This window comes from Barbus barbus (genome assembly GCF_936440315.1).
Source record: "Barbus barbus genome assembly, chromosome: 47".
Lineage (NCBI taxonomy): Eukaryota > Metazoa > Chordata > Actinopteri > Cypriniformes > Cyprinidae > Barbus > Barbus barbus.
Window position 1 is genome coordinate 20365344 of NC_136725.1, and position 25663 is coordinate 20391006.

Consider the following 25663-nt stretch of genomic DNA (forward strand, 5'->3'; position numbering starts at 1 on the left):
ATATTAATCATCACAATAACATATTCGGTCCCACTTTATGGCCTTAAGGTGGCCTTAACTACTATGTACTTACATTTAAATGAATCATTTGACACAATGCACTTATTGTGTACATACATGTTTTTACATTGTACTTATATTTTAAAAATGCCTATATGTAATTACATCTGTAATGAAATTTATAATTACACTGTTGTAGTAGTATACTAATAGAGCTCATTATAATTACTGTGTAGGTTTATGATTTACAAGTGTGTGACAACTTGTGATATAATTAACTAATTTTGGCATCAATCAATTTTGGAATCTATCTATAGATCTTAAAGTATCTAATCTTAGATTCTTAAAGTTTATATGCACTGCAATCGTGGGAATTATCTATCTATCTATCTATCTATCTATCTAAAGTGTGGCTCTGTGTAATTTTTTATTCATAAATGAATACTTTTATTCAATAAGGATGCATTCAATTGATCAAAAGGGACAGTAAAGATCTTTATAATGTTACAAAAGATTTATATTTCAAAAAAAGAAAACTTTCTATTCATCAAATGAGTAAATTACTTTTTGCCATCTTAGGAAATAAATTACACTTTAAAATAAAGTAATATATAAATCATTTATAAAACAGCTATTTATATATATATATATATATATATATATATATATATATATATATATATATATCTTTATATTATATGTTTCACAAAATTGCACTTTTTATGATTTTTTTAAATCAAATAACTTAGTGAGCATAAGGGACTTTTTCAAAAGCATTAAACTTTTGAATGTTAGTGTGTATATACACATATTAGTATATATGCAATAGTGTATATTAGTATATGCACATTTTATATTTGTGTGTGTATATATATATATATATATATATATATATATATATATATATATATATATATATATATATATATATATATATATATATATATATATATATATATATGCTCCAGGGTCACACACACACACATACATATATATATATATATATATATATATATATATATATATGTGTGTGTGTGTGCGCGTGTGTGTGTGTGTGTGTGACCCTGGAGCACAAAAGCAGTCTGAAGTCGCTGGGGTATATTTGTAGCAATAGCCAAAAATACATTGTTTGGGTCAAAATTATAGATTTTTCTCTTATGCCAAAAATCAGTAGGATATTAAGTAAAGATTATGTTCCATGAAGATATTTAGTAAATTTCCTACTGTAAATATATTAAAACATTATTTTAGATTAGTAATATGCAATGCTAAGAATTTCATTTGGACAACTTTAAAGGAGATTTTCTCAATATTTAGATTTTTTTGCACCCTCAGATTCCAGATTTTCAAATAGCTGCATCTCAGACAAAAATTGTCCGATCCTAACAAACCATACATCAATGGAAAGCTTATTCAGATGATGTATAAATTACACTTATGACTGGTTTTGTGGTCCAGGGTCACATATGATGTTCACAAAGGCTTTGAATGTGGTTCATCCTATCAGATATTAGAGCTGGAACAGGTTCACAGTGTTTGTTACTGTATTGTAAAGGAGTTTTAGTTTAAGTTTCCAGTCATAGCCGTAAACTAGAGCTGAACTTCACTGTTTAAAGAGGGAGGTCAAATCTTGGTCAGTTAATTTTCATGAACAGGTACGGATGAAAACAACAGAGAGAATCTATTATGAGGGAGACTCAGAGTCTACAGCGCCTCCTTCAGGTACAGGAGGGAAGTGTGTGAAAGCGAGAGGGAATCCGTGTGAAGGGCTCTTGAGGTGTTCAGAGCGGGGCAGGCGGGGGCGAGGGGTGAGGTTGGGCGCGAGGTCACAGAGGGACGGCGTCTAAGAGATCACATCTACTCGTTTTAGCTCAAGGGTGCTTCAGCGCTAAACTACGAGCACACTTCACACATCACAGCCCTTCAACACACAAGAGTCACCAAACACACTCGATCTATAATATATACAGTGTGTACATCTATTATCTAGACCTATCTATCTTTAATAAGTGAGTTTGAGTTGTGTGTATCGGTGTTTGTTTCTGTGTGTATATACGAGAGAGTTTTGCCACCTACCAAGAAAGTACATAAACTCCTGGAGGGGGACTCCCATTGAAAACAGCTGTTGATGTAGGAGCCCACGTTAATGAGGAAGAGGACGCAGCGCTTCACTCGGTTAAAATTCTGCTGCAGCATCTGACGTGAGACAGAAATTCAAACAAACAAGCACTATAAGCCATAAACCTCAAAAATAATGATCATGATTAGAGAATACTCCTGAATACCAATATCATTTCCAATATTATACTGTAATATATTGATATGTTTTATGTTTATATCATATAAATAGGTTTTTATAACATATATTCAAACCAAAAGAATATTCATTTGTAAAAAAAAAAAAAACACCCACAATTTTACACAATACATTATTTTCTAATCATAAAATATATTTTATTAGTAAATTTAATTTTATATACTTTACTTGTATAATAATTAGATTAAGTATTACTATATATATTCTCTCAATTGCATATATCACACAATTATGTGATATATATTTTAATCAAGACATTCAAACAATGCACTACCGTTCAAAAGTTTGGGGTCAGTAAGATTTTCTCTGTTTTTTATGTTCATAAAGATTGCATTTATTTATTTGACAGTGAAAATTCAGCAAAACTGTAATATAGTAAAATATTATTACAATTCAAAATAACTTTTATATTTGAGTATATTGTAACTGAACTTTCCAGCATCATTACTCCAGTCTTCAGTGTCACGTGATCCTTCAGAAATCATTCTAATATACTGATTTACTGCTCAATAAACAATAACAATTATTTTATTATTATTATGTTGAAAACAGTTTTGCTGCTTAATATATATTTTTTTGTGTGTGTGGAAACCATACAACATTTTTTCAGGATTCTTTGATGAACAGAAAGTTCAAAAGAACAGCATTCATTTGTATATTAACATAAATCTTTTATAACAATAAATGTCTCTGTCACTTTTAATCAATTTAACTAGTTTTACCATTATTAATGTTATAATGTAATACTGAATATTTACCCTCACTTTTAATCAATATAAGTATTAATAAAAAAAATCTTACTAACATCAACCTTTTAAATGGTGCACATCAAAATAAAATAAAAACATTTATGATTTTTTTTGTTATAAAACATAAATATTATCCTCTTCCATCAAAGGCCGAACTTTGTTCTGATACACATGATTAACACAAACCACCCCAAAAGGTGCACAAAACTCACGGCATATCAAAAAACGAGGCGAATGTAATCATCTCCATAAGTGACGTGTGACTGACAGCTGGGGTTAGATATACGGGCCGAATCCGCGGTTGAACTCTTCACTGAGACGGGCATAAAGGACTGAAGAATCGGTCTGTTCTGCTCAATGGGCAGCTTTGTGACAGCGTCTGATTCAGCCCAGCCCCTCCAATTCAGCGCTTTTGTCACGCAGGCACATTGAGAGAGAGGACAATGAGCAGGCACAGCCGTAGAGCCGCAGCCGGGCCCTCTGGGGTGGCCCCTCTCCTCTCATGAGGGCCGGCTTGACATTTCTATTCAACACCTAGAGCGGCAGGGCAAGGGGGAAAACGCTGCGATTCAGCGCTTGCGCCCCCTGTCCCAAACACGTCGGCCTATTGTGTGGCGGGCATGGGACCGCCGGCCCTCGTTGGGGTGGTTTTGATTTGATTGCAGCCGTTGGATTAAAGGCACAGTTCAGCTAAAATGAATATTGTGTTATTATTTACTCGCCCCAACGGCATGCTGTTATTATGTATGGAACACACATGTAGAGAGTCTCTAAAAAAAAATAAAAAAACCATCATAAGGCGAAGTGGTCCATAGGACTTTTTTATTCAAAGTCTTCTGAAGCAGGGTTATTATAGTTTATTAAAACTACAAAATTAATATTTAAAATAAAAAAAGAAAAAAATCTTAAACTTATTTCATTTCAGCTAGGTGCCAAAAAAAAAAAACATTTATAACTGAAACTACAACTAAAAAAAGTAAATAAAAATAATAAAAAACAATTATACAAATGATAAAAAAAATTAAAGAAAAATTTTTTAAAATGAATAGAGATTAAAATGAAAATTGAAAATATAAAATAAAAATAAATGATAACTGAAGATGAATAACTAAAATGAAATTAAATATTAAAAATCTTAAACTTATTTAATTTCAGATAGGAAACTATGTACTAAAATAATTAAAACTGAAATAAGAACGAAACCCTAAATAAATAAACTATATTAAACTATTTAAAAAAATAGTCATAATAATAAAAAAATGACAAAAACACACATCAAAATGATTAATGCTTTTGTATCCAGAGTAAAAAAGATGCAAACACTTCAGAAGTCTTTGAATGTATGACACAACACAAGGCATTTGAGCTATTTTTTGGCCACGTTGAAGCCTCATTTTTATGGAAACAGCTGTGTAATGATTTTTCATGTAATGTATGGTTCACAGAATAAAAAGCAGCATGTGGTTTGTGGAGCGACATAAAGGGGAGTAAATAATGACAGAGGTGTAATTACTTGTGAACTTTTCCTTTTAAAGAATAGTTACATTGTTGTTATTTTACCTGTTTAGAGACTTTGGCCTCCTCTTCGATGTACTTCTGTTCTGGTGGAACAAACGTCCGCAAACTGGCTTTCACCTTGAAGCGAAACGAAGCGCAATGATTTGTTTTAATTAGCGCTGGAGTTCTCTATGCATCAGTAATTATTGCATATTCCACAGTGTGGAAACAAAAGACACAACATCCAGCGCTCTGGGCGCAGCGCACACTTACGGCGTTGAAGATGACGTCTGCTTCGAGAAAGATGACCCCCTTTGTTGGCCCTGTCAGCTCCTTGTTTTTTAAGACGTAGGCCTTCTGTTCACTGTTGCGGATCTGTGTGAAGAAGACGTGACAGCCTGCTGTCTGGCAAAGCCCCAGCGGACCCCCCTGCTCGGCTGACCCCTGATCTCCCAGCGGCAGCATCAAACAGCCAGCCGCACATTCCCTCCCCGTCCCTCCCTCCTTCCAGCACTTCCAACTCTGACAAGTACCTGCTCATTACCAGCATCCCTCTGTCACCGAGACATTACCCTGGCACCGGGAGGCCCAGCTGTGTGCGCCTTTAAAGACGCGCCGCCATCAATCTCCTTTCAAACATGTCTTTAAAAACACACGTGGATCTAAGAATCTGGGGAAACTGAATGGGACGAGCTTACGTTTAATAACGGGATGGCCACTTTACCCAGGAAGTCAGCGCTGCGGTCTCTGTCCTCGTCGTACACGGTGATCTCCAGCACCGAGTGAATGTCTTTCACGTTACTGCAGGGTGAACAAGAGAGAGTCTTATATCAAACACAAAACAAAGTGTGCAGAACATTTCGATTCATATTGCATTTACAAATACTGTATGAAGTCAACATCAAACAGAATTTGCAACGCATCTGAAAGCCATAATGGGCCGTATTTCTGTGGGAAATTATGTTGGGCGGTACTTGACTTCAGGATTTGATTGGATGATGAATCATACCTTATGTCACATAGCTTTTTTTGAGGTCAAGGTGTGCAACAAATTATGCAGAATGATTTCTAGTAATATTGACTATAATATGGCTTAGTATATTGCATTTACGTATGTCATAATCAAACAGCAAACAGAATTTACAACACATTGAAATGCCATAATGTTTGGAAGTATTATTCCTGCAATGTTTTATGTCACAATTCTGACATTTTTCTAGCAGCTCTGACATTTTATCTTGGAATTCTGAATTTACATCTTGCAATTTTGACTCTTTTCTATGATTTCTGAGTTTACATCTCACAATTCCAACTTTTTCTTGCAATTGCAAGTTTATATCTCACAATTCCGACCGTTTTATCTTGGAATACTTAGTTTATATCTCACATCTTGCAATTTTAAGCTTTCTTGGAAGTCTGAGTTTATATCTTTGAATTCTTGTTTGTATCCTCCATGCCACAGAATACAAAAATAAAGCAATTTTGACTTTTTATCTTGGAATTCTGAGTTTACATCTTGCAATTCTTTTTTGTTTCCTCCATGGAAAAAAAAAAGATGATTCTGACAATTCTGCTGCTTCTTCCCACGCTTGAAGGCTTCGATGGCAGCGGGGTTCCAGACGAGTGATTTGGGTTTGTTGCGAAGTAAATTGGTCAAAGGGCTTGTGATGGTGCTGTACTCGTGGATGAAGCGGCAGTAAAAGTTGGCAAACCCCAGGAACCGTTGCAGTTCCTTAATGGTGCCAGGAGTGGGCCATCCTCGAATGGCCTCCAACTTCCCCTCGTCCATCCGGATGCCACCGCTATCGATGTTGTATCCTAAAAAATGCACTGAGGACTGATGGAGCGTACACTTCTCTGCCTTGAGGAACAGGTGGAAGTCTCTCAGGCGTGTCAGGACCTCCGCGACAATGTTCGGCCATGCTACGGGAGTAGATGAGAATATCATCAATGTAGACCAGCACAAACTTGTGGAGAAACTCCCGGAGCACCTCATGCATAGAGTCTTGGAATACGGAGGGGGCATTGACAAGATCATAGGGCATGACTAAGTACTCATAGTGGCCAGTAGGGGTCACGAAATTCTGAACGTATTCTGATGAGGTTGTAGGCGCTGCGGAGGTCCAGCTTGGAGAATACGGTGGCTCCACGAAGATGTTCAAGCGCTGCTGGGACGAGAGGAAGGGGATAACGGAATTTAACCGTTATGTTGTTCAGGGCTCGGTAATCTATGCACGGTCGTAATCCACCATCCTTCTTGGCCACGAAGAAGAAGCTCGAAGCAGCAGGGGATGTAGAGGGGCAAATGTAACCTTGTTTGAGTGCCTCCTCAATGTACTCCTCCATGGCTTTCCGCTCGGGGATTGAGAGTGGGTAAATTTTCCCACGGGGCACTGGCTCACCCGGTATGAGGTCTATTGCACAGTCCCTGGGAGGCCTTCTGGGGGCACAAGACGTCACTGAAGTGGGAGTAACAGGCTGGGATATCTATGGACCGTTTCTCGAGGGGACTTTCTATGGAGGTGGCATTTACAGCGATCTTCTTGACAGGAACAGATTTGGGTCTGGGAGTGTTGGGAAAACAGCGGGGAAGCAGTGGTTACCCCACTTCAGGACGTCACCAGTATGCCAGGCGATATTGGGCTGATGTTGTACAAACCAGGGCCTTTCCAGTATGATATCTGCTGTTGAACCCTCCAGAACCAGAAGATGAATGTCCTCTTCATGCAGCGAACCCACTTTCAGGCGGACAGGACCCGCACTGCGGTTGACACATTTACGACTGAGGGCGGTACCACTTACCGACTGTATTTGATAGCTGGTTTTGGAGATTGCGGTTGGGAGGTTGAGCCGACGGCTGAGATCTCCCGCACGGGGCATGCTGCCCTGAAGTGTTCTTTTTCACCGCAGTATAGGCATAATCCGAGTGAGATCCGTCTTTGACGTTCCTGGATGGGCAGAGGAGCATGATCGATCTGCATGTGTTTGCTGGCTGGTTCTGGAGGGTATTGGCTGAGTGGGTGGCGGGGGAGTGAATTGCAACCGGGGGTTAAAGCTTGTTCCTCAAGACAAGATCTCATACGTGATGCGCATCGGATGGAAAGCTGTATCAGGCTCTCGAGTCCACAAATGTCGTCATAGGCGGCCAGCTGCAGCCGAAGTTTGGGTTCCAACCCCTGACGATAGGCTGTCAATAGAGATCGCTCGTTCCATCCGCTGGCTGCTGCTAGAGTGCGAAACTGGAGAGCATAATCATTAATAGACAGAGAGCCTTGACGTAAATGATACAGCTTCTCACTTACGGAGGTGTCACAGGCAGGCCTGCCAAATACTTCCCGGAAATGGTTTACAAAATTGTCGAAAGATTGAGTGGCTGGACCCCACTGAGCCCAGAAGGTTTCTGCCCACTGTAAGGCCTTTCCCTTTCGGAGAGAAATTATAAAAGCGATCTTTGACATTTCTGTGGGGTACAAGTGCGGCTGCATCTCGATGGCTAGGGAACATTGTAATAAAAATCCGTTGCACTCCTCTGCCACGCCAGAGAAGGGCGCTGGTTTGGCCATGGGACTGGAGATCACGGTGGTAGAAGAACTGGTGGAGCTGTTGATGGAAGTGACCGGAGGTGCTGGTAGAGGAGTCAGTGTGAGAGCATCGACGAGCTCTTGGAATGGATCCGGTGTGCTCATAGTCTGTCTGTTCGGTGTTGGTCCGGTGTTCTGTTACAGAAGTAGGACACGGACTGAGTGACGTAAGGTGAACGGGTTTTATTGACAGACTTGAGGCGGTCGAATGAATCAGGTAATTGATGATACAAGGATTATTCGGTGTTCAGGATTGATGGTAACTTGAATATCTTTTTCCAAACAGGAGACACGGAACAGGAGTAACTGCACACCTCACCAACACAGTGGATCAGGATGAGACTCGGGAGCTGACAAGAATTGGGATCGCTGGAAGACACACACTTGGGATGGAACACAGCAGATAAGTAAACAAGACGGTAAGTATCAAGCATAGAGATATGATAGCTATAGTAGTCCTCTTTGTAGGAACGAGACCGGACACTGGAGTGTTGTGAGGTGTGAGTATTTGAGGAGTGCGGGATGATTGCCATTGATGACGTGCAGGTGCAGGTGATTATAATTCAGGTGAGGGAGTGCGCTGTGATTGACTGGTGATTGAGCCTGGCCGATCTGGGACAATGTCCATGCTACTGGAAAAAAGTCAAGCAAACCATTTACGTGTTAATGTGATGTAATATATTGGAATCATGTCGTGAGGTAATTGGTGATAGTCTCGTTAAATTACTTAAACCAAGTCATATCTAGGGGCCAAAATACCATAAAGAATTGGTGCTAGGATCATTTGACTCACTAGGCCAGTTGAAAACCACCTAGAACCAGCCCAAAACAGTGCCACAATAACAATCTTGCAACCTAAATATCCTGCAATCAGCATCCATGTCTATTGCACTATTCATATTTCCTTTAGAAAATTTACATTTTGTTGGTTTTTGTTAGTTACTTGTGGTTATGAAAGCAATTGGATTTTGATTTAAGATAATTAAATATTTTTTCCCTTTATAATGAAGTAAATGGGAGACATTTTCATTTCATGTTTTCTATAATATATTACACAATCAAGCCAAATTACCGCTGATAGTTCAATCCACTTGAGTCCAGGTGATAGAACAACTTCATCAGCTGTGAATATTTTAATTGGTCCTCTGCTGGGAGCAGCGGAGGATGTGCATAATGAACTCACAAGGTGAAGACTTTATTCCACTCGGGGTTCAGCATCTTGTAGACCGTGTGTGTTTGTAGACGGTCGTTACACAACTCCGCAATGCAGAACGGGTCGCTCTTTCCTGAAACACAGTGATTCAAAAGCTTTTAGGTTAAAATACCCGCGTGAGATATGAAAATGATATGAATGAAATGTAATCTGTAATGTTTCCAATAAGTAATTGTATTACTGCAATGTAGTTTCTTGTCCCATAGTTCAAGGTTTAAGTCTGATCTCTGATGTTTTACAACCCTATTCCTTCTCTTGCTCTTGTCCTCTTACACTACCGGTCAAACATTTGGGGTTAGTAAGGATGCATAAATTGATCCTTAAAGTGACAGTAAAGACCTTTATAATGTTTTATCTGAAACAGATTTCCATTGCTGTAACATGGTTTCTACAAAAATAATCAGCACAGCTGTTTTCAACTTTGAATATAATAATAAATGTTTCTTGAGCAGCAAACCAGCATATTAGAATGATTTCTGGAGGATCATGTGAAATCCCATTAGTAATATATATATATATAATAATAATAATCAGAGTTACTCATGCATGTTTATTCCTTTCTGGTGATCATACAACTTCCCTGAAATGTTGCCAGTGTGAAAGATTAGCATAGAGAAACTGATATTGGCTTATATTAAGATAATCTTAACATGTATGAGTAAAATGTCTATGACATCTGTGCTGAAAGAATGTAATTCCACACATCTCCCACCACATGCATGTTGTTTTCTGAAATATTTGGCTAATTTTGGAAGGCTTTGAGCTAAAATAAATAAAACTGTGAGGGAAAAAGTACACAGAATCTGTGTGGGCGAATTTCAGTGGGAAAAAGTATAGAGGAGCTAAAAATCTTTTTAGTCTTTTTAAACCACAGGCTTAGAGAAAGGCACAGAAAAATGTGTGTGCATTAATGTGTGTGTGTGTGTGCAAAAGGTTTTTAAAAGCCTTTGTCTGTCCACCATGGTGTGGTATTAGAAGAAGGCATGAAATCAGAACCCACGAGGTGGGCCGCTTTTGAGAGAACAGCAAACCTCAAAAACTAGATCAACTTATGAGTGAGAAAAAATTAAATTAGGAGACTCCTCTTTTTCAGACAGTCATCTTTCCATCATACACCTCCAGAAGAGAAACTGAGGTATTAACCACTCCAAAACATTCAGAAAAATGCCCACAAAACTCTTATAGACCATCCAGTTTACTACCCGGGGAAAAAACCTCTATGTAACTATACAGTGTGTGTGTGTGTGTGTGTGTGTGTGTGTGTGTGTGCGTGTGAATGTGTGCGCAAGTGTGTGTGTATATATACCTGTATATCTCAACATTATATACTCAACATATATATCTCAATCATTATATCTGTAATATATATATATATATATATATATGTGTGTGTGTGTGTGTGTGTGTGTGTGTGTATGTGTATGTGTGTGTGTGTGTATTTATTTGATCAGGAATAGAATGAAGAACAGTAATATAATTAAATATTATTACAATTTAAAATAACTTTTTTCTATTTTAATATATTTTAAAATGTTATGTATTTCAGAAATCTTTCTAATATGCTGACTTGATGCTCAAGTAACACTTGTTATTATTATCAATGTTGAAAACATATTATTCCCACAATATTTTTGTGGAAACAGTGATGCACCACTTTTAAATTGGAATAATATTTTACAATATTACTGTTTTACTCTATCTTTGAAATCTTTGTTTAATTTTTTTAAGCAAAAAAAAACATTTTTATACAATGCCAGAACTGCTCAAAGAGTCATATCTAGTTAATTAAATATTTTAAATCCTAGCATAACTATATATATAAATGTGACCCTGGAGCACAAAACCAGTCTGAAGTCTCTGGGGTATATTTGTAGCAATAGCCAAAAATACACTGTATGGGTCAAAAATTATAAATTTTTGTTTTATGCCAATAATCATTAGGATATTAAGTGAAGATATTTAGTATATTTCCTACTGTAAATATATTAAAACTTAATTTTTGATTAGTAATATGCATTGCTAAGAACTTAATTTGGACAACTTTAAAGGCAATTTTCTTAATATTTAGATTTTTTTGCACCCTCAGATTCCAGATTTTCAAATAGTTGTATCTCAGACAAATATTGTCTAATCATAACAAACCATACATCAATGGAAATATTATTTATTCAGCTTTCAGGTGATCTCAATTTCCAAAGACGTATACTTATGACTGGTTTTGTGGTCCAGGGTCACATATATATATATATATATATTTACTACACAAATGAGATACATTTCCATGACTTTTCCAGGCCATAGATTTAAAATCAGCTGATAACTTCAGGTTTTTCAAGAAACTAAGAATCCTGGTTATCGTTCCACTGGGCACAAATGAATACAGGAAGTGACATATGATTTTACCTGTGACATCAGCAGCCAACAGCCCCTCGGCCCGCAGGATCTTCACCTGCACGACTCCGACATCCTTCAGGTTAAAGAACGACCTTTGTGGACTCTGAAAAAGAACAAAAACACATCACGGAGGCCCATGGCCACATTCAAAGCTCACAATCTGCCGAGCAGCAATACATCCATATGTTTCTGACAGCTCTATTTTGGCCCTAACTTTCTCTAATCCCCTGTCAGAGTCCGCAAGCAGTTTTGTGTCCACGTCAAAGCCACTCGGCCGTGGCCACTGAGACAAAAACACAGAGCCGCCACGCCAGATTATCTGGTGGCTCTCACGAATACATCTTCATTATGCAGCTGTTATGAAAGAAGGTCAGTCTGCATTGGTGGTGAGTTTCTGTAAGCGGTTCAGTGACCGGCCCTCTGGGGGACAGTGGCAGGACACAAACAAACCGTGAATAGAGAGGACAGACAGCTCCGAGAGCAGCGAGATGTCTCTCTCTCTGTCTTTGTTTGGTGTGAGTTACTCCACCGTCGTCCAGTTGTGAACGAGGCCAATGTTACTCCAGTAGTGCACTGGACTGTGATCATTTTACGCCTCCTTTTGGTCACAGAAGTGTACTGCAGAATAGAGCATTAACAGTTTCTGCTGTATTTTGCACATTTATTTAATCAAAATACTGCAATATTACTTGTTTTTGAATTGAATACATTTAAAAAATATAATTTATTCCTGTGATGCAAAGCTGTATTTTCAGCATCATTTCTCCAGTCTTCAGTGTCACGTGATCCTTCAGAAATCATTCTAATATACTGATTTGATGCTCAAAGAACATTTATTATTATTATTATCAATTTAGAAAAAACAAAATCTGTGCCTTAATATTTTTGCGGAAACTGTTCTTTTTTTCAGGATTAGTTGATGAATAAAAAGTAGAAAAAGAATAACATTCATTTGAAATGTAAATCTTTCATAACATTATAAAAGTCTTTACTGTCACATTTGACCAATTTAATGTGTCCTTGCCAAATAAAAACATTATTTTTTTTCAAAAACAAAAATAAATAAAAAAATAAAGAAAGTGGTGCTTGATCATACATAAGTACATTTGATCACTTATATTGACAAATATTAGCACTGCACTTTATTTTATATTTAAAATAACATTAGCACTGCATTTTATATTTAATAGCTAATAAAGTCTTAATATCATGTTTAAGATGGTAATTATTATCATTCTGAAGCATCATTGCATTCATTGTGCTGTCTTGGTTTTTCTCAGCGCTGGACAGGATAGGCCAATCACAGATGTGAATACTGAATAAGAAATTAATTTCAAGACATTGTTGAGCAAGATTTTTATTTATAAATGGCAAATACTATAAAAACCATACTGAGATTTGAATGCGGCTCAATAGAGGATATAGTTGTCAAGCGCCCTCTAGAGTTAGACAAGTTACCAGTTAATAGCAACACTTGCTGTACAATGTCAAAGCCCTGATTTGTGAAGAAAAAAATCCTGTTTGGCTGTGAGGACGTCACACTTACATATCTCTTAATGATCTGCTGGCGTTCGTGTGGGTCGTCCAGTAGGTTGACAGACAGGTCAGAGATGGAGACCGCGACTGTGGCGGTCAGAGTCACCAGAAGTACCAGCGACCCTTTATCCTCCTCCAGCTCAAGTTCCAGCTTATGTGTCTTCTCTCTGCTGAACTTGGACAGGTCCAGCTGACACCTGAAATATGTTAAACACATGCATTTCTTGTAAATCTGGTTAAGGTTCAAGAACAACCTCCTCGACAGCAAACAGTCTGGGTCCAGAAGTGGACATTCTAACGAGACAGCCTTGCTCTCAGTTGTTGAAGCCCTAAGACTAGCAAGAGTGGATTCCTAATTTTCAATACTTATATTGCTGGATTTGTCCGCTGCTTTTGACAAGGTGAACCACCAGATCCTCCTGTCAACCCTATTTGCAAAAGGCATCTCAGGAACCTCACTCCAGTGGTTTGAGTCTTACCTCTCAGACAGGTCCGTCAAGGTATCTTGGAGAGGTGAGGTGTCCAAGTCGCAACATCTAACTACTGGGGTGCCTCAGGGCTCAGTTCTTGGACCAATTCTCTTTTCTGTCTATATGGCATCACTAGGTTCTGTCATTCAGAAACATGGCTTTTCATATCACTGCTATGCTGATGACACTCAACTCTACCTCTCATTCCATCCTGATGATCCGACAATAGCTGCTCACATCTCAGCTTGTCTAACAGACATTTCTTGATGGATGAAGGACCATCACCTTCATCTCAACCTTGCCAAGACAGAGCTGCTTGTGGTTCCATCAAACCCATCGTTTCATCACAATTTCACCTTCCAGTTAGGCACATAAACCATAACCTCCTTCAAAAACAGCCACAAATCTTGGAGATATGATTGATGATCAAATCTTCCCGGTCCTGCAGATCTGCTTTATTCAACATCAAGAAGATCAGGCCCTTTCTTTCGTAACATGCTTCACAACTCCTTGTTCAAGCTCTTGTTCTGTCCAGGCTGGACTATTGCAATGCTCTCTTGGAGGTCTTCCAGCCAGTTCTATCAAACCTTTACAATTAATCCAGAACACGGCAGTCAGATTCATTTTTAATGAGCCAAAAAGAATGCACGTCACACCTCTATTCATCAATTTGCACTGGCCACCAATAGCTGCTCTCATAAAATTCAAAGCATTAATGTTTGCCTACAAAACCACCACTGGCTCTGCACCCCTTTACCTAAAATCATTACTTCAGACCTATGTGCCTCTAGAAGCTTGCGTTCTGCAAGTGAGTGTTGCTTTATTGTGCCATCCCAAAGAGGCACAAAATCACTTTCACGGACTTTTAAATTAATTGTTCCCTCCTGGTGGAATGACCTACCCAACTCAATCCAAGCAGCTGAATCCTTAGCCATCTTCAAGAATCGGCTAAAGACACATCTCTTCCATCTTTATTTGACCCTCTAACTCTAGTACTCTCTATTCTAATTCTATTCTTAAAAAACAAAAAACAAAAAAAAAAACTAACACTAGCTTTTCTAATCTTTTTTTATTTTATCTATTTGTTTTCTTTTTATTTATTATACAATTAACAAAAGCAAAAAAGGCCTCTAACACTAGCTTGCTCGATTCTTTTTCTATTCTATCTGTTTTTATTATATAATTTACAAAAAAAAAAAACCTTGCTGCGTGTACTGCGTTAAGGTAATTGAGACTTGTTATAGCACTTGCATATCATTGCTTTTTTGTTGATTTTAATTGCATCTATTGTCCTCATTTGTAAGTCGCTTTGGATAAAAGCGTCTGCTAAATGACTAAATGTAAATCAGGCATCTAGAAATAGTGTATTGATGGGCTTAATTTCCAGGTAAGAGACATACTGATAACGTGAATAAATGATACGTAGGAAATTGTACGCACTGGCCAATGAAGTCGTCTCTCCTTCCAATGTCTTTATCCCAAACGGAGATCTCCAGAATGCCTCCCTCCTCGTCATACAGATGCAAATCGAACTGCTCCCTCCACTGAGGGTTGAGGGTCTTGGGAATTGTCTGTTTGTACAGAAGAGAAGAATAAGTAATATAGAAATAATGTTCTTAGAAACAGTTTTAGCAGACAGTATTGTTATTCTGTCTGCTGAAACGTGTATACTGAAGTTTACTTCATATGACAACAAGGTTGCCACGATGATGTGCACATGTTGAAATAAATGAATCAATGAAAAATGTATTAATAAATAAAAATTGTATTTATATTATTTAATTTTATTTATTTAATAGATATATAACAAATTATATTTTTTTTATTTGGTTTAATTTTCATTTATTGTTTATGACAAAAAGTTGTAATTAAAAGACATATATATATATATATATATATATATAAATTGCAGGTGATTGGCTGAAGGGAGTGGTTGGTTACATCAGCAAAGAAATTTCTGTCAGAGGTGGGGAACAAACATTTTTTCTGTGGAATAATGGCTGAATCGTGGACAGTGGGTCCAGAGATATTTAAAAAGAGATCACACAGTGTCATGTTGCCATGTTGAAATGGCACGTTCGCTCATACCTTACTCTTGTACTTCTGAGGGCCTAGTTTGAACTTGACGTAAGGGTCACTCAAGCCGTTCTGGTCCATGGGGATGAGGTTACGACCCTCGATGAGTCTGATGCTCACGATGCCCCTCCACAGCTGAGACTTTCTGTGCATGTCCGACAGCCGGAGATTCTGCTGCTGCTGCTGCGCTCCACACACACATCACAGGACATTAAAAGGTTACTTCAGTCCAAAAGGACAATTCTGTCATCATCTACTCACCCTCATGTTGCTCAAAACATGATTTTTTGGACACAAAATGAGATTGTCTATACAGCAAAAGTGGTTGGTGAACGTGGCTGCAAAGCTCCAAAAAGGACAATCTGAGCATCAAGTACACTATTGTTTTAAAGTTTGGGGTCTGTTTTTTTATTATTAAATCAATTATTTTTATGAAGTAAGGATGCATTTTAAATTTAACAAAAATCACAGTAAATACATCTATAATGTTACAATTTACATTACATTTCTATTTCAAATCGATTCTGTTTTGAGCTTTCAATTCATCAAAAAGTCCTGAAAAGAAGAACTGCATCTCTGTTTTTACAAAAATATTAAGCTGCAAACTGTTTTCAACACTAATAATAATAAGAAATGTTTCTTGAGCAGCAAATTAGAATGATTTCTGAAGGATCATGTGACACGGAAGACTGGAGAGATGATGCTGAAAATGCAGCTTTTCATCACAGGAAACACAAGAAAACAGGTATTTTAAATTGTTATAATATTTCACTGTTTTCACTGTATTTTTGATCAAATAAATGCAGCCTTGGTGAGCAGAAGAGGCAAATCTTACTGACCCCAAACTTTTGAACAGCAGTGATTTTTGGATGAATCCCTTTAAGACAATGAAATGATTCCTCAGTGGGGAAAGAAGTCAAAGAATGTGGAATGGTTTCACATACACCATGAATGACTGGGCCACCAAAGCATAAAATGCAAATGTCTACAAAAATGTATGGCCCATCACCCTGAGAGATGCACGACTGTCGCAACTAATGGAGCCGTACTGATAAAACTCATCCTCTGACCAGACTGCTGCAGTGCTGACATTTAGGGCATTTGGCACACAAACCATTTTTTCTTTGAACATGTTGCATAAGTCATTCTACAAAATGTTCATTGCTAATAAACCCGATATGGTTTGTGTGGGACAGTTTACACAGCAGCTAGTCAGAGAACCTGGGGGCAAACGCTCTTGCTTTTTTACCTTACTGCATTGCTTCCAGCTTCTCCTCGGTAGCATGGTCTACAAAAACAAGAGAGCAGGTCATATGCGTTACTGTATATTCAGGGGGCTGGGATGGAGGTGGGCGCGCTTTGAATACTGCCAAGACTACTTTTGTATTGGATGAGAAGCTAAATCTCTAAATCTGATCAAGAGACGCATCTTCTGTTCTTATGCTCTGTCCTGAGGATCAAAGACGCCCATCAGACTGCCGTTTCATCTGTTGCTGGAACACCATGTGAATTTCGATGGGTTCTCCGCCTGCCTGCAGACTGCAGCAGGTTTCTAATGTCTAATTTGAAATCATTTCATGCATTATGCAGACAGCACAAACGTCCCATCATCCCAGTGTCTTTCAAGAGTCATGGGCTTTTTAGACTAGCCGAACATAATACTTATACTATTTTTGTACAGTATGCAATTTTTTTGTAAGCTAACTGAGCATGTTGTGCTGGGCACAGTATCCCAGAATTGTGCTTAACTTGATAATCCGTGTTTTTTTTGTGTGTGTTTGTTTGTACAAAATGTATTAAAAATAACCATTTTAATTAAATGCAACATAATAGCTCATGTGACCACAGTGTAGAATAGCACTATTTGAAATGTCCATTATGCATAATGCATACTGTTTTTAAAAAAATAGTAGGCTAGGCAGTATATACACTACATTCAGAAATTTGGAGTTGGTAAGATTTTATAATCTTTTTAAAAGAAGTCTCTTTTGCTCACCAAGGCTGCATTTATTTGTTCAAATACAGCAAAAATAGTAATATTGTGAAATAGTATTGCAATTTTAAATTTCTGTTTTCTATTTGAATGTATTTTAAAATGTAATTTAATCCTGTGATGCAAAGCTGAATTTTCAGCATTATTACTCCAGTCTTCAGTGTCACATAATTCTATCATTTTAAATCATTCTAATGTGCTGATTGGCTGTTCATTAAACATTTATTATTATTATTAATTTTGGATAAATTTTGTAATCAGTTGTGCTGCTTAATATTTAAGTGGAAACTGTGACACTTTTTTCAGGATTCTTTGATGGACAGAAAGTTCAAAAGAACAGAAATTTGAAATAGAAATAGTTTGGGACATTATAAATCTCTTTACTGTCACTTTTGATCAATTTAATGCATCCTTGCTGAATAAAAGTTTTATTTTCTTTAAAAAAAACATCATAACCCCAAACCTTTGAAAGGATTTGTACAGTAAACAGACATCAACTTCAGTTGCATGATTGACTTGTTTTTCAAAAACAAGATGACTGGACGTGGTTGCTAAATAGTTCATAGTCTCATGAGAAAGGTGTGAAATAAATTTGAGGTCTGTAAACATGTGAGAATGAAATCTTTTTGGAAGCATGCAGAGAATTTGCCAGCAGATTGAATCTTTTCCAACTTTTCCAAGTATAAAATCAGATTAATCAGCCAAATGAGTCTTACCGCCTGTCGGAGGGCCTCTCTGTCCTCTGTACTTCTTGGGAACAGAGTGACCGCCAGCTCCAGAGAGCCCAGGTCCTGATCAGGGCAGTGAGGATCTTGAAGGTCTAACCGAACATCAAGAGGCCTACAACAAAAACATGAGCTCTTATGACCACCATTAAAAGTAGTGTTATAGTTTATCACTTAAAGAAGTGAATAATCTTTTTGATAAATGTGTTAAAACTTAATTATTAGATCTACCTAAAATGATAATGTTAACCGAAAACTTTTGCATTTGTATAATGCTTCATCCAAGGCACTAGATGTCAGAATAAACTCTTAGATCACAACAAAACATTAGCAAAACTGACCTTGTCAACGTTAATATTATGACAATAATAACACCTTTTTATGCTGATTTGCTTATATCTTTGCAGTGATTATGAAAACACGATACCTCTGCAGTTCCAGAGAATCAAGGTACAGGTACGCTGATCCCATAAAATCATCTTGAAGGCCAAAATCATAGTCGAACACCTAAAATAGATTGCAACAGGGAAAATTCTTTAGGAAGAAATATCAGAGATCATTCTAGAATGACTTCTTAATGACTGATTGATTATTCTTGTCGATTCAATAAAAAGGACCAGCTCCTAAGAGTCTGTTGTACTGGAATAAATCTACATTGTTCAGGCTGTAATGCTTTTGTTTCACAAGTGAATTCATTCATTTCAGAATACATCGGTCCCGCACTTGGTTTTTGATTCACTAAAACAAACCGGCTCATGAGAGTCATTCATTTCGAAATCGATATACATTGTTCATGCTGTAATGTTTTGGATTTGCTAAAAAGAACCGGCTCATAAGTGTAATTTGTTCAGAATTGGCACATACATAGTATGTTTTTGAGTCACAAAAAAAAAAGGCTCATAAGAGTCATTCGCTTTGGAATCAGTCTTCATTGTTCATGCTGTAATGCTTTTGCTTCAATAAAAATCACTGTTTCATAAGAGCTGTTTGTTCAGGAATTGGACTACAGCAGTCACGCAGTATGTTTCTGATTCACTAAAAAGAATCATCTCTTAAGAGTCATTTGCACTGGAATCAGTGTATATTGTTCGCACTGTAATGTTTTGGATTCCCGGCTCATAAGAGTAATTCATTTGGGATTCAGACCACACTGGTGGTCACACAGATTCACTAAAACGATTCGCCTCATAAGAGTCATTACTTTGCGTTTTGGAATTCACTGCTCAAAAATATGAATTGATTCACTAAAATGAATCGACTCATAAGAGCCATTTATTCCGAAACCAGACTACACCAGTCATGCAGTAAGTTTTTGATTCGCCAAAATGAATTTCCTCGTTAGAATCATTAATTTGGGTTTCAGAATATACCGGTCGAGATATATGATTCTGATTCACTAAAACAAACTGGCTTTGCCGGGCGAGCAGCATGTTTCTGATTCACTACAACGAACCAACTCATAAGAGTCATTAATTCAGGATTCATACTATATACTATAATGGTAACAAGCATCCATAAACACTGTGAGAAAAATAAGTATTTTTACCTTAATATACAGAGGCTCATGCAAATTGTCCACTATCAGACAAACACGCTCGTCCCAAACCGGGTTAAGGTTTTTGTGGATGATTTTACTACGGAAAACTTCTTTGCCGGCTATTTTGAACTTCACATATGGGTCACTTGTTCCTGAAACATAAGAGCATTTTAATCTAAAAAGAATTGATTACACATTTCAGCAAATCATAGAAGGAACATAAGTTTTAAGTAGCATATGAATACATCTTATTAAAAGTAAAACACATTTCCTGACAGTGGTATTAGTGGAGATAACATGAGCAGGAGAGATGCAGGTCTTACCGCCTCTGTCTCGAATAGCAAGGTTATTTCCTTTTTTCAGCACGATGTCTAACTGGTACATTGCTGAAGTGGGCAGTGAAGGCTGTGTAACACCATTACCAGCTGCATTAATGCCCTGAAGAAAACAGACATTGTCCCAAAAACTTGATTGACAGGACCTCTTCAAACATTTAATACACCCAAAGCCTTTAAGGCTAAACCTTTTAACTAACACAAAAGTGCTCATATGAGAAAGCATATTCCTGGGGAATTTATGATTGAAATTATAACAGGATGTTGCAAGATGCTTAAAACTGATAAACTGGTGCTCTAAAACCAGCACTGAGAACATAACACTGAGCTCTTGTTATACACACCAAGTATTATTCTGTTTTAATCATTTTATTAGAATGGCCATTTGCACTCTGCATTCATTTAACTGGACTCATTACAACATATTTACTAGTTTCAATCATATTTTTGGCTGTTATATAGAAATATTATACACAGTGTTGTGTAATATCATTTATCTGTCCACACTAAAAGCAAAAATGCACAAGGCACAATGTGAAGCAATCCCAGTTAATCAGAATAATGTGTTTCAACTTTTGATACTTTCACAAAGTCAGCACTCATTTTCTACCAATTTCTGCCTTTTACCCTTTTGTGGAGATGTTCATTAGTGAAATAAGCTTCTACTTTGTTGCATGCCGCTTCATTACTTCGTCTTCTCACTTGGTCACTTTATCTCAGTCAGATGATCTCTTCCGGTCTAAGTAACCAGTTCCTGAACAGAATAAGCTGCAAATAAACTAAAAAGCGAGAGTCACAGGAAGCTAAACTAGCAATCTGTTGTCAATGTCTAATTTTTGCATAGGAAGTAAAACACTGTGCATGTGATGTTAACTTCACACATCTGACAGTGCTTAAAAACCGCCTGGTAGAGTCCAGAAAAAGTCATGTGTTTTTTCCAATGGTGTGGCGGTGGCCTAGTGGTTAATGGTTTAGTCTGAAAAGTTGTGTATTCATAAACTACCATCATTGCGCCTATTTAAGCCACCAACTTGAACACCTGCTGCAAGTCATTTAAAGAAGGTATATCATGAAAAACTGATTTTTCCCCCTACATCTAAAGGTACTACAGTGTCTTTCTATTTCAAAATGTCATGTTTAATTTCACATGACTTGTTATTGATTTGCAATTATATGTAAAAATACTAGCAATTTCTCAGTGAAAATGCTAATGTGTTGCTAGGGTGTTCTGGGTGTGTCCTATGTGGTTGCTAAGGTGTTACTAGTGTGTGTTCTACAGTACGAGGTTGCTAAAGTATTGCTAGGGTGTACTGTGTGTTCTATGTGATTGCTATGGTGTTACTAGGGTGTGTTAGTATGTGATTGCTGAAATGTTGCTATGGTGTCCTGGGTGGGTTCTGTGGATGCTAAAGTGTTCTGGGTATGTTCTATGTGGTTGTTAAGGTGTTACTATGGTGTGTTCTACAATATGTGGTAGCTAAGGTGTTTCTAATGTGTTCTGGGTGTGTTCTATGTGGTTGCTAAGGCGTGTTCTACAGTATGTGGTTGCTAAGGTGTTGCTAGAATGTGTTCTACAGAATGTGGTTGCTAAGGTGTCACTAGGGAAGTTGTTTACTGGCCCAGGTTAAATTATATTCTGTGATATTCTGGTGTAGATATGGGCTCAGATTGATTCATATCTGTAGGACCAATGGTGCAGAACGAGTTACATGACATAGTTGAATATTTTGGGGCTTCTGAAAACACAGTACCACTAATTATGTCACTTAAACACAGACAATATTTGGCAAGCACTACACACATTCTACTTACTCTTTTTCACACTTGAGTGAGAGATGAGGTCAGAAACACATTTCTCTCACACACTAAGTGTGTTTGTAGTGTCAGCTGAAAGCAGGTGATTTGCATTGTGGACCTTTAGGGCCTATTAAACATCCTGTTGATGGCAGGACTGGCAAGAAGAAGGATATAGGATATTGTTATTAGATCAGGAATTCCTCCAACAACATCCTGGTGCCGTGTTTGAGATAAAGAAGTTCTCATAGCTGATCTACATTTAGAGATATCATATTTATCTTCCTCCATCATTTCTGCATCACTAAAACCAAACAGAACAAACAGACTTCCAAATATAATGAATGACAGGTTTCATCTCATCGTATGATAATTGGTAAACAGATAGTCCCGCCCCGAACTCACACCTGAATATCCAGTTTATAGTGGTTCCACCTAGAGCTGCATGATTTGACAGGGTAAAAAAAATATATTTTTGCAAAAAAGAAAAAAGAAAAAAAGAGTGGTTAAAAAAAAAAAAAAAAAACTCCAGGTTTAGTGTTTGTAGAGCTAAAATATTTGGCCAAAAGATTTGATTATTATTATTTTTATTATGATTATTGTTCTAAAAAATTGTATTATAAAATTATTATATTATATTGTATTAAAAATATATTACTATTGTAATTTCACTGTAAAATAAAATCAAGTATATAAGAAAAATATAATTAATAATAATTGTATTTTACAGTACAACTGTAAAATATATCACTTTGATTATAAAATTAGATTATTTTATGATAATTAAGAAGATGGTTTATTATGATTAGGAAAATTGATTATGATTATTATTATTACTAAATATAAACAAAATACACAATATTACTATGGTCATTTAAAAATCTTGTAAAATAACAAAATCAAGTATTTAATAAAATATAATAATAATATATATATTTTATTGTTATTTATTTTATAATTTTTTTTTAATTACAGTACAACCACTAATTACAAATATTTTGGCTGTCTTATTTTCTTCATTTTAAAATGTTAACCCATTTAACTTTTTGACAGAAGGCCACAGGGACCCCTAGAGCTTCTGTTTTGTTGATAAAACTCAGAGCAGAAGCAGAGATGGACTTTGTGTGGAGAAGCATTAACTGCGAACCGAGCCGCTCTGAGACACTAAAAGCACTGGTTCATGAGCTGCTCGCAAGGAGATGAACACAGTGCCAGGCTTCACTCTGAAACATGCACCACACAATTAAATCGCAGCCTTTGCGATTTGATAATCACACTGCATGTCGAGTGTTATGCGTCGGTGGTTGTAGCAATAAAGCTCTCGACGAAGGAATGAAACAAAAAGGAATATTCTTTAATCAATGGCATCAACTCACATAAGACATTATTAACTTAAGATCGGACAAACATAAATGGCAAAACTGAGGACTTATAAAGGGGAGGAACAAACGAGGAAACAAGGTAATTAATAGAACACAGGTGATGACGATAATTAATTAACAGAACTAGGACACAAACTAAAGCAGGAAGAACCAAATAAGGAAGAAACAGAACAAAACCAAAACTGACATATTACAGTATCTCCCCCCCCCGGAAGGCGGACTCCTGAGGGCGCTCTTGCAGCGCAGACACTTGAGGGCGCTCTTGCAGCGCAGACACTTGAGGGCGCACGGGAGGCGCGAAGCTGGATAGAACCAGCGGAGACGAAGGAGAGCTGGACGGGACCAGCGGAGACGCAGGAGGGCGCTCTTGCAGCGCGGACATTAGAGGGCGCTCTTGTAGCGCGGACATTAGAGGGCGCACGGGAGGCGCGGGGCTGGACGGGACCAGCGGGAACTCAGGACGGCTGGACGGGACCAGCGGGAACTCAGGACGGCTGGACGGGACCAGCGGGAACTCAGGACGGCTGGACGGGACCAGCGGGAACTCAGGACGGCTGGACGGGACCAGCGGGAACTCAGGACGGCTGGACGGGACCAGCGGGAACTCAGGACGGCTGGACGGGACCAGCGGGAACTCAGGACGGCTGGACGGGACCAGCGGGAACTCAGGACGGCTGGACGGGACCAGCGGGAACTCAGGACGGCTGGACGGGACCAGCGGGAACTCAGGACGGCTGGACGGGACCAGCGGGAACTCAGGACGGCTGGACGGGACCAGCGGGAACTCAGGACGGCTGGACGGGACCAGCGGGAACTCAGGACGGCTGGACGGGACCAGCGGGAACTCAGGACGGCTGGACGGGACCAGCGGGAACTCAGGACGGCTGGACGGGACCAGCGGGAACTCAGGTGGGCTGGACGGGACCAGCGGGAACTCAGGTGGGCTGGACGGGACCAGCGGGAACTCAGGTGGGCACTTGCGAGGTGCCGGAATTGGTGGGCTCAGACGAGGAGCAGGCACAGGAAGGCACTGGCGAGGAGCTGGCACTGGAGGGCGCCGGCGAGGAGCAGGTACTGGATGGCACTGGCGAGGAGCAGGCACTGGATGGCACTGGCGAGGATCAGGCACTGGAGGGAATGTCATGCCCTCAAACTCAATTAAAATCCCTACCGGCACCTGTTTTTCCTTCCTCGGCGGTTCAGGGTGAACCGTTATAGGCGGCGGGATCCTCTCCAGCGCGGACGGCGCAACGTTCATCGCCCCTTGCGGCGGAATCCTCCTCGCCGTGGGCGGAACATTCATCGCCGTGTACGGCGGAATCCTCTTCGTCGCGGACGGCGCAACGTTCATCGCCCTTCGCGGCGGAATCCTCTTCGCCACGGGCGGAACATTCATCGCCGACTCAGGCGGAACGAATTTCTCTTGGGCGGGGGGTAAGGGCGAGCGGCGAATGGCGACCCGTTCTCCCCAAAACGGGTGGCCTGGGTAAGCCGCGACAGGCCGCCCGACATCCCACGCTGCACGGGCAGGGGCGAGCCGCGAACGGCGGCGTGAACCCCCGCAAACGACGGGAACCAGCTCAAGCATTTCGAGCGGCTATCTCGTCTTCGGTTGTTGGTCGGATCTTCTGTTATGCGTCGGTGGTTGTAGCAATAAAGCTCTCGACGAAGGAATGAAACAAAAAGGAATATTCTTTAATCAATGGCATCAACTCACATAAGACATTATTAACTTAAGATCGGACAAACATAAATGGCAAAACTGAGGACTTATAAAGGGGAGGAACAAACGAGGAAACAAGGTAATTAATAGAACACAGGTGATGACGATAATTAATTAACAGAACTAGGACACAAACTAAAGCAGGAAGAACCAAATAAGGAAGAAACAGAACAAAACCAAAACTGACATATTACATCGAGATGGCTTTTTTATTTCAATTAATCATCCAGCCCTTGTTCCACGCTCTCTATAAGACCTCTCTAAGATGAATTCAGCTCGGAGCATCTCTGTAAGCAAAGATATCCATTACAAGAGCTAGCCTTCTAAGGAGAAAGACACTG

At 38.7% G+C, this 25663-nt stretch overlaps 1 protein-coding gene across 2 annotated transcripts in view; it reads right to left on the minus strand.

The window, feature by feature from the left end:
- Positions 1-25663, minus strand: part of LOC306866041 (multiple C2 and transmembrane domain-containing protein 1-like) — a 37940-nt gene that overhangs the window by 6936 nt on the left and 5341 nt on the right. Inside the window, exons 2-15 of one of the 2 annotated variants that reach the window (XM_079410999.1) lie at positions 20412-20526; positions 20098-20240; positions 18979-19058; positions 18543-18666; positions 17083-17121; positions 15846-16016; positions 15198-15328; positions 13298-13484; positions 11761-11854; positions 9328-9430; positions 5262-5364; positions 4837-4938; positions 4627-4701; positions 2077-2196 (exon numbers count right to left, since the gene is read on the minus strand). In XM_079410999.1, coding sequence (XP_079267125.1) covers positions 2077-2196; positions 4627-4701; positions 4837-4938; positions 5262-5364; positions 9328-9430; positions 11761-11854; positions 13298-13484; positions 15198-15328; positions 15846-16016; positions 17083-17121; positions 18543-18666; positions 18979-19058; positions 20098-20240; positions 20412-20526 — 1587 coding nt within the window. The remainder of the gene's footprint in view (positions 1-2076; positions 2197-4626; positions 4702-4836; positions 4939-5261; positions 5365-9327; positions 9431-11760; positions 11855-13297; positions 13485-15197; positions 15329-15845; positions 16017-17082; positions 17122-18542; positions 18667-18978; positions 19059-20097; positions 20241-20411; positions 20527-25663) is intronic. The other variant, XM_079411000.1, reaches the window with a different exon arrangement.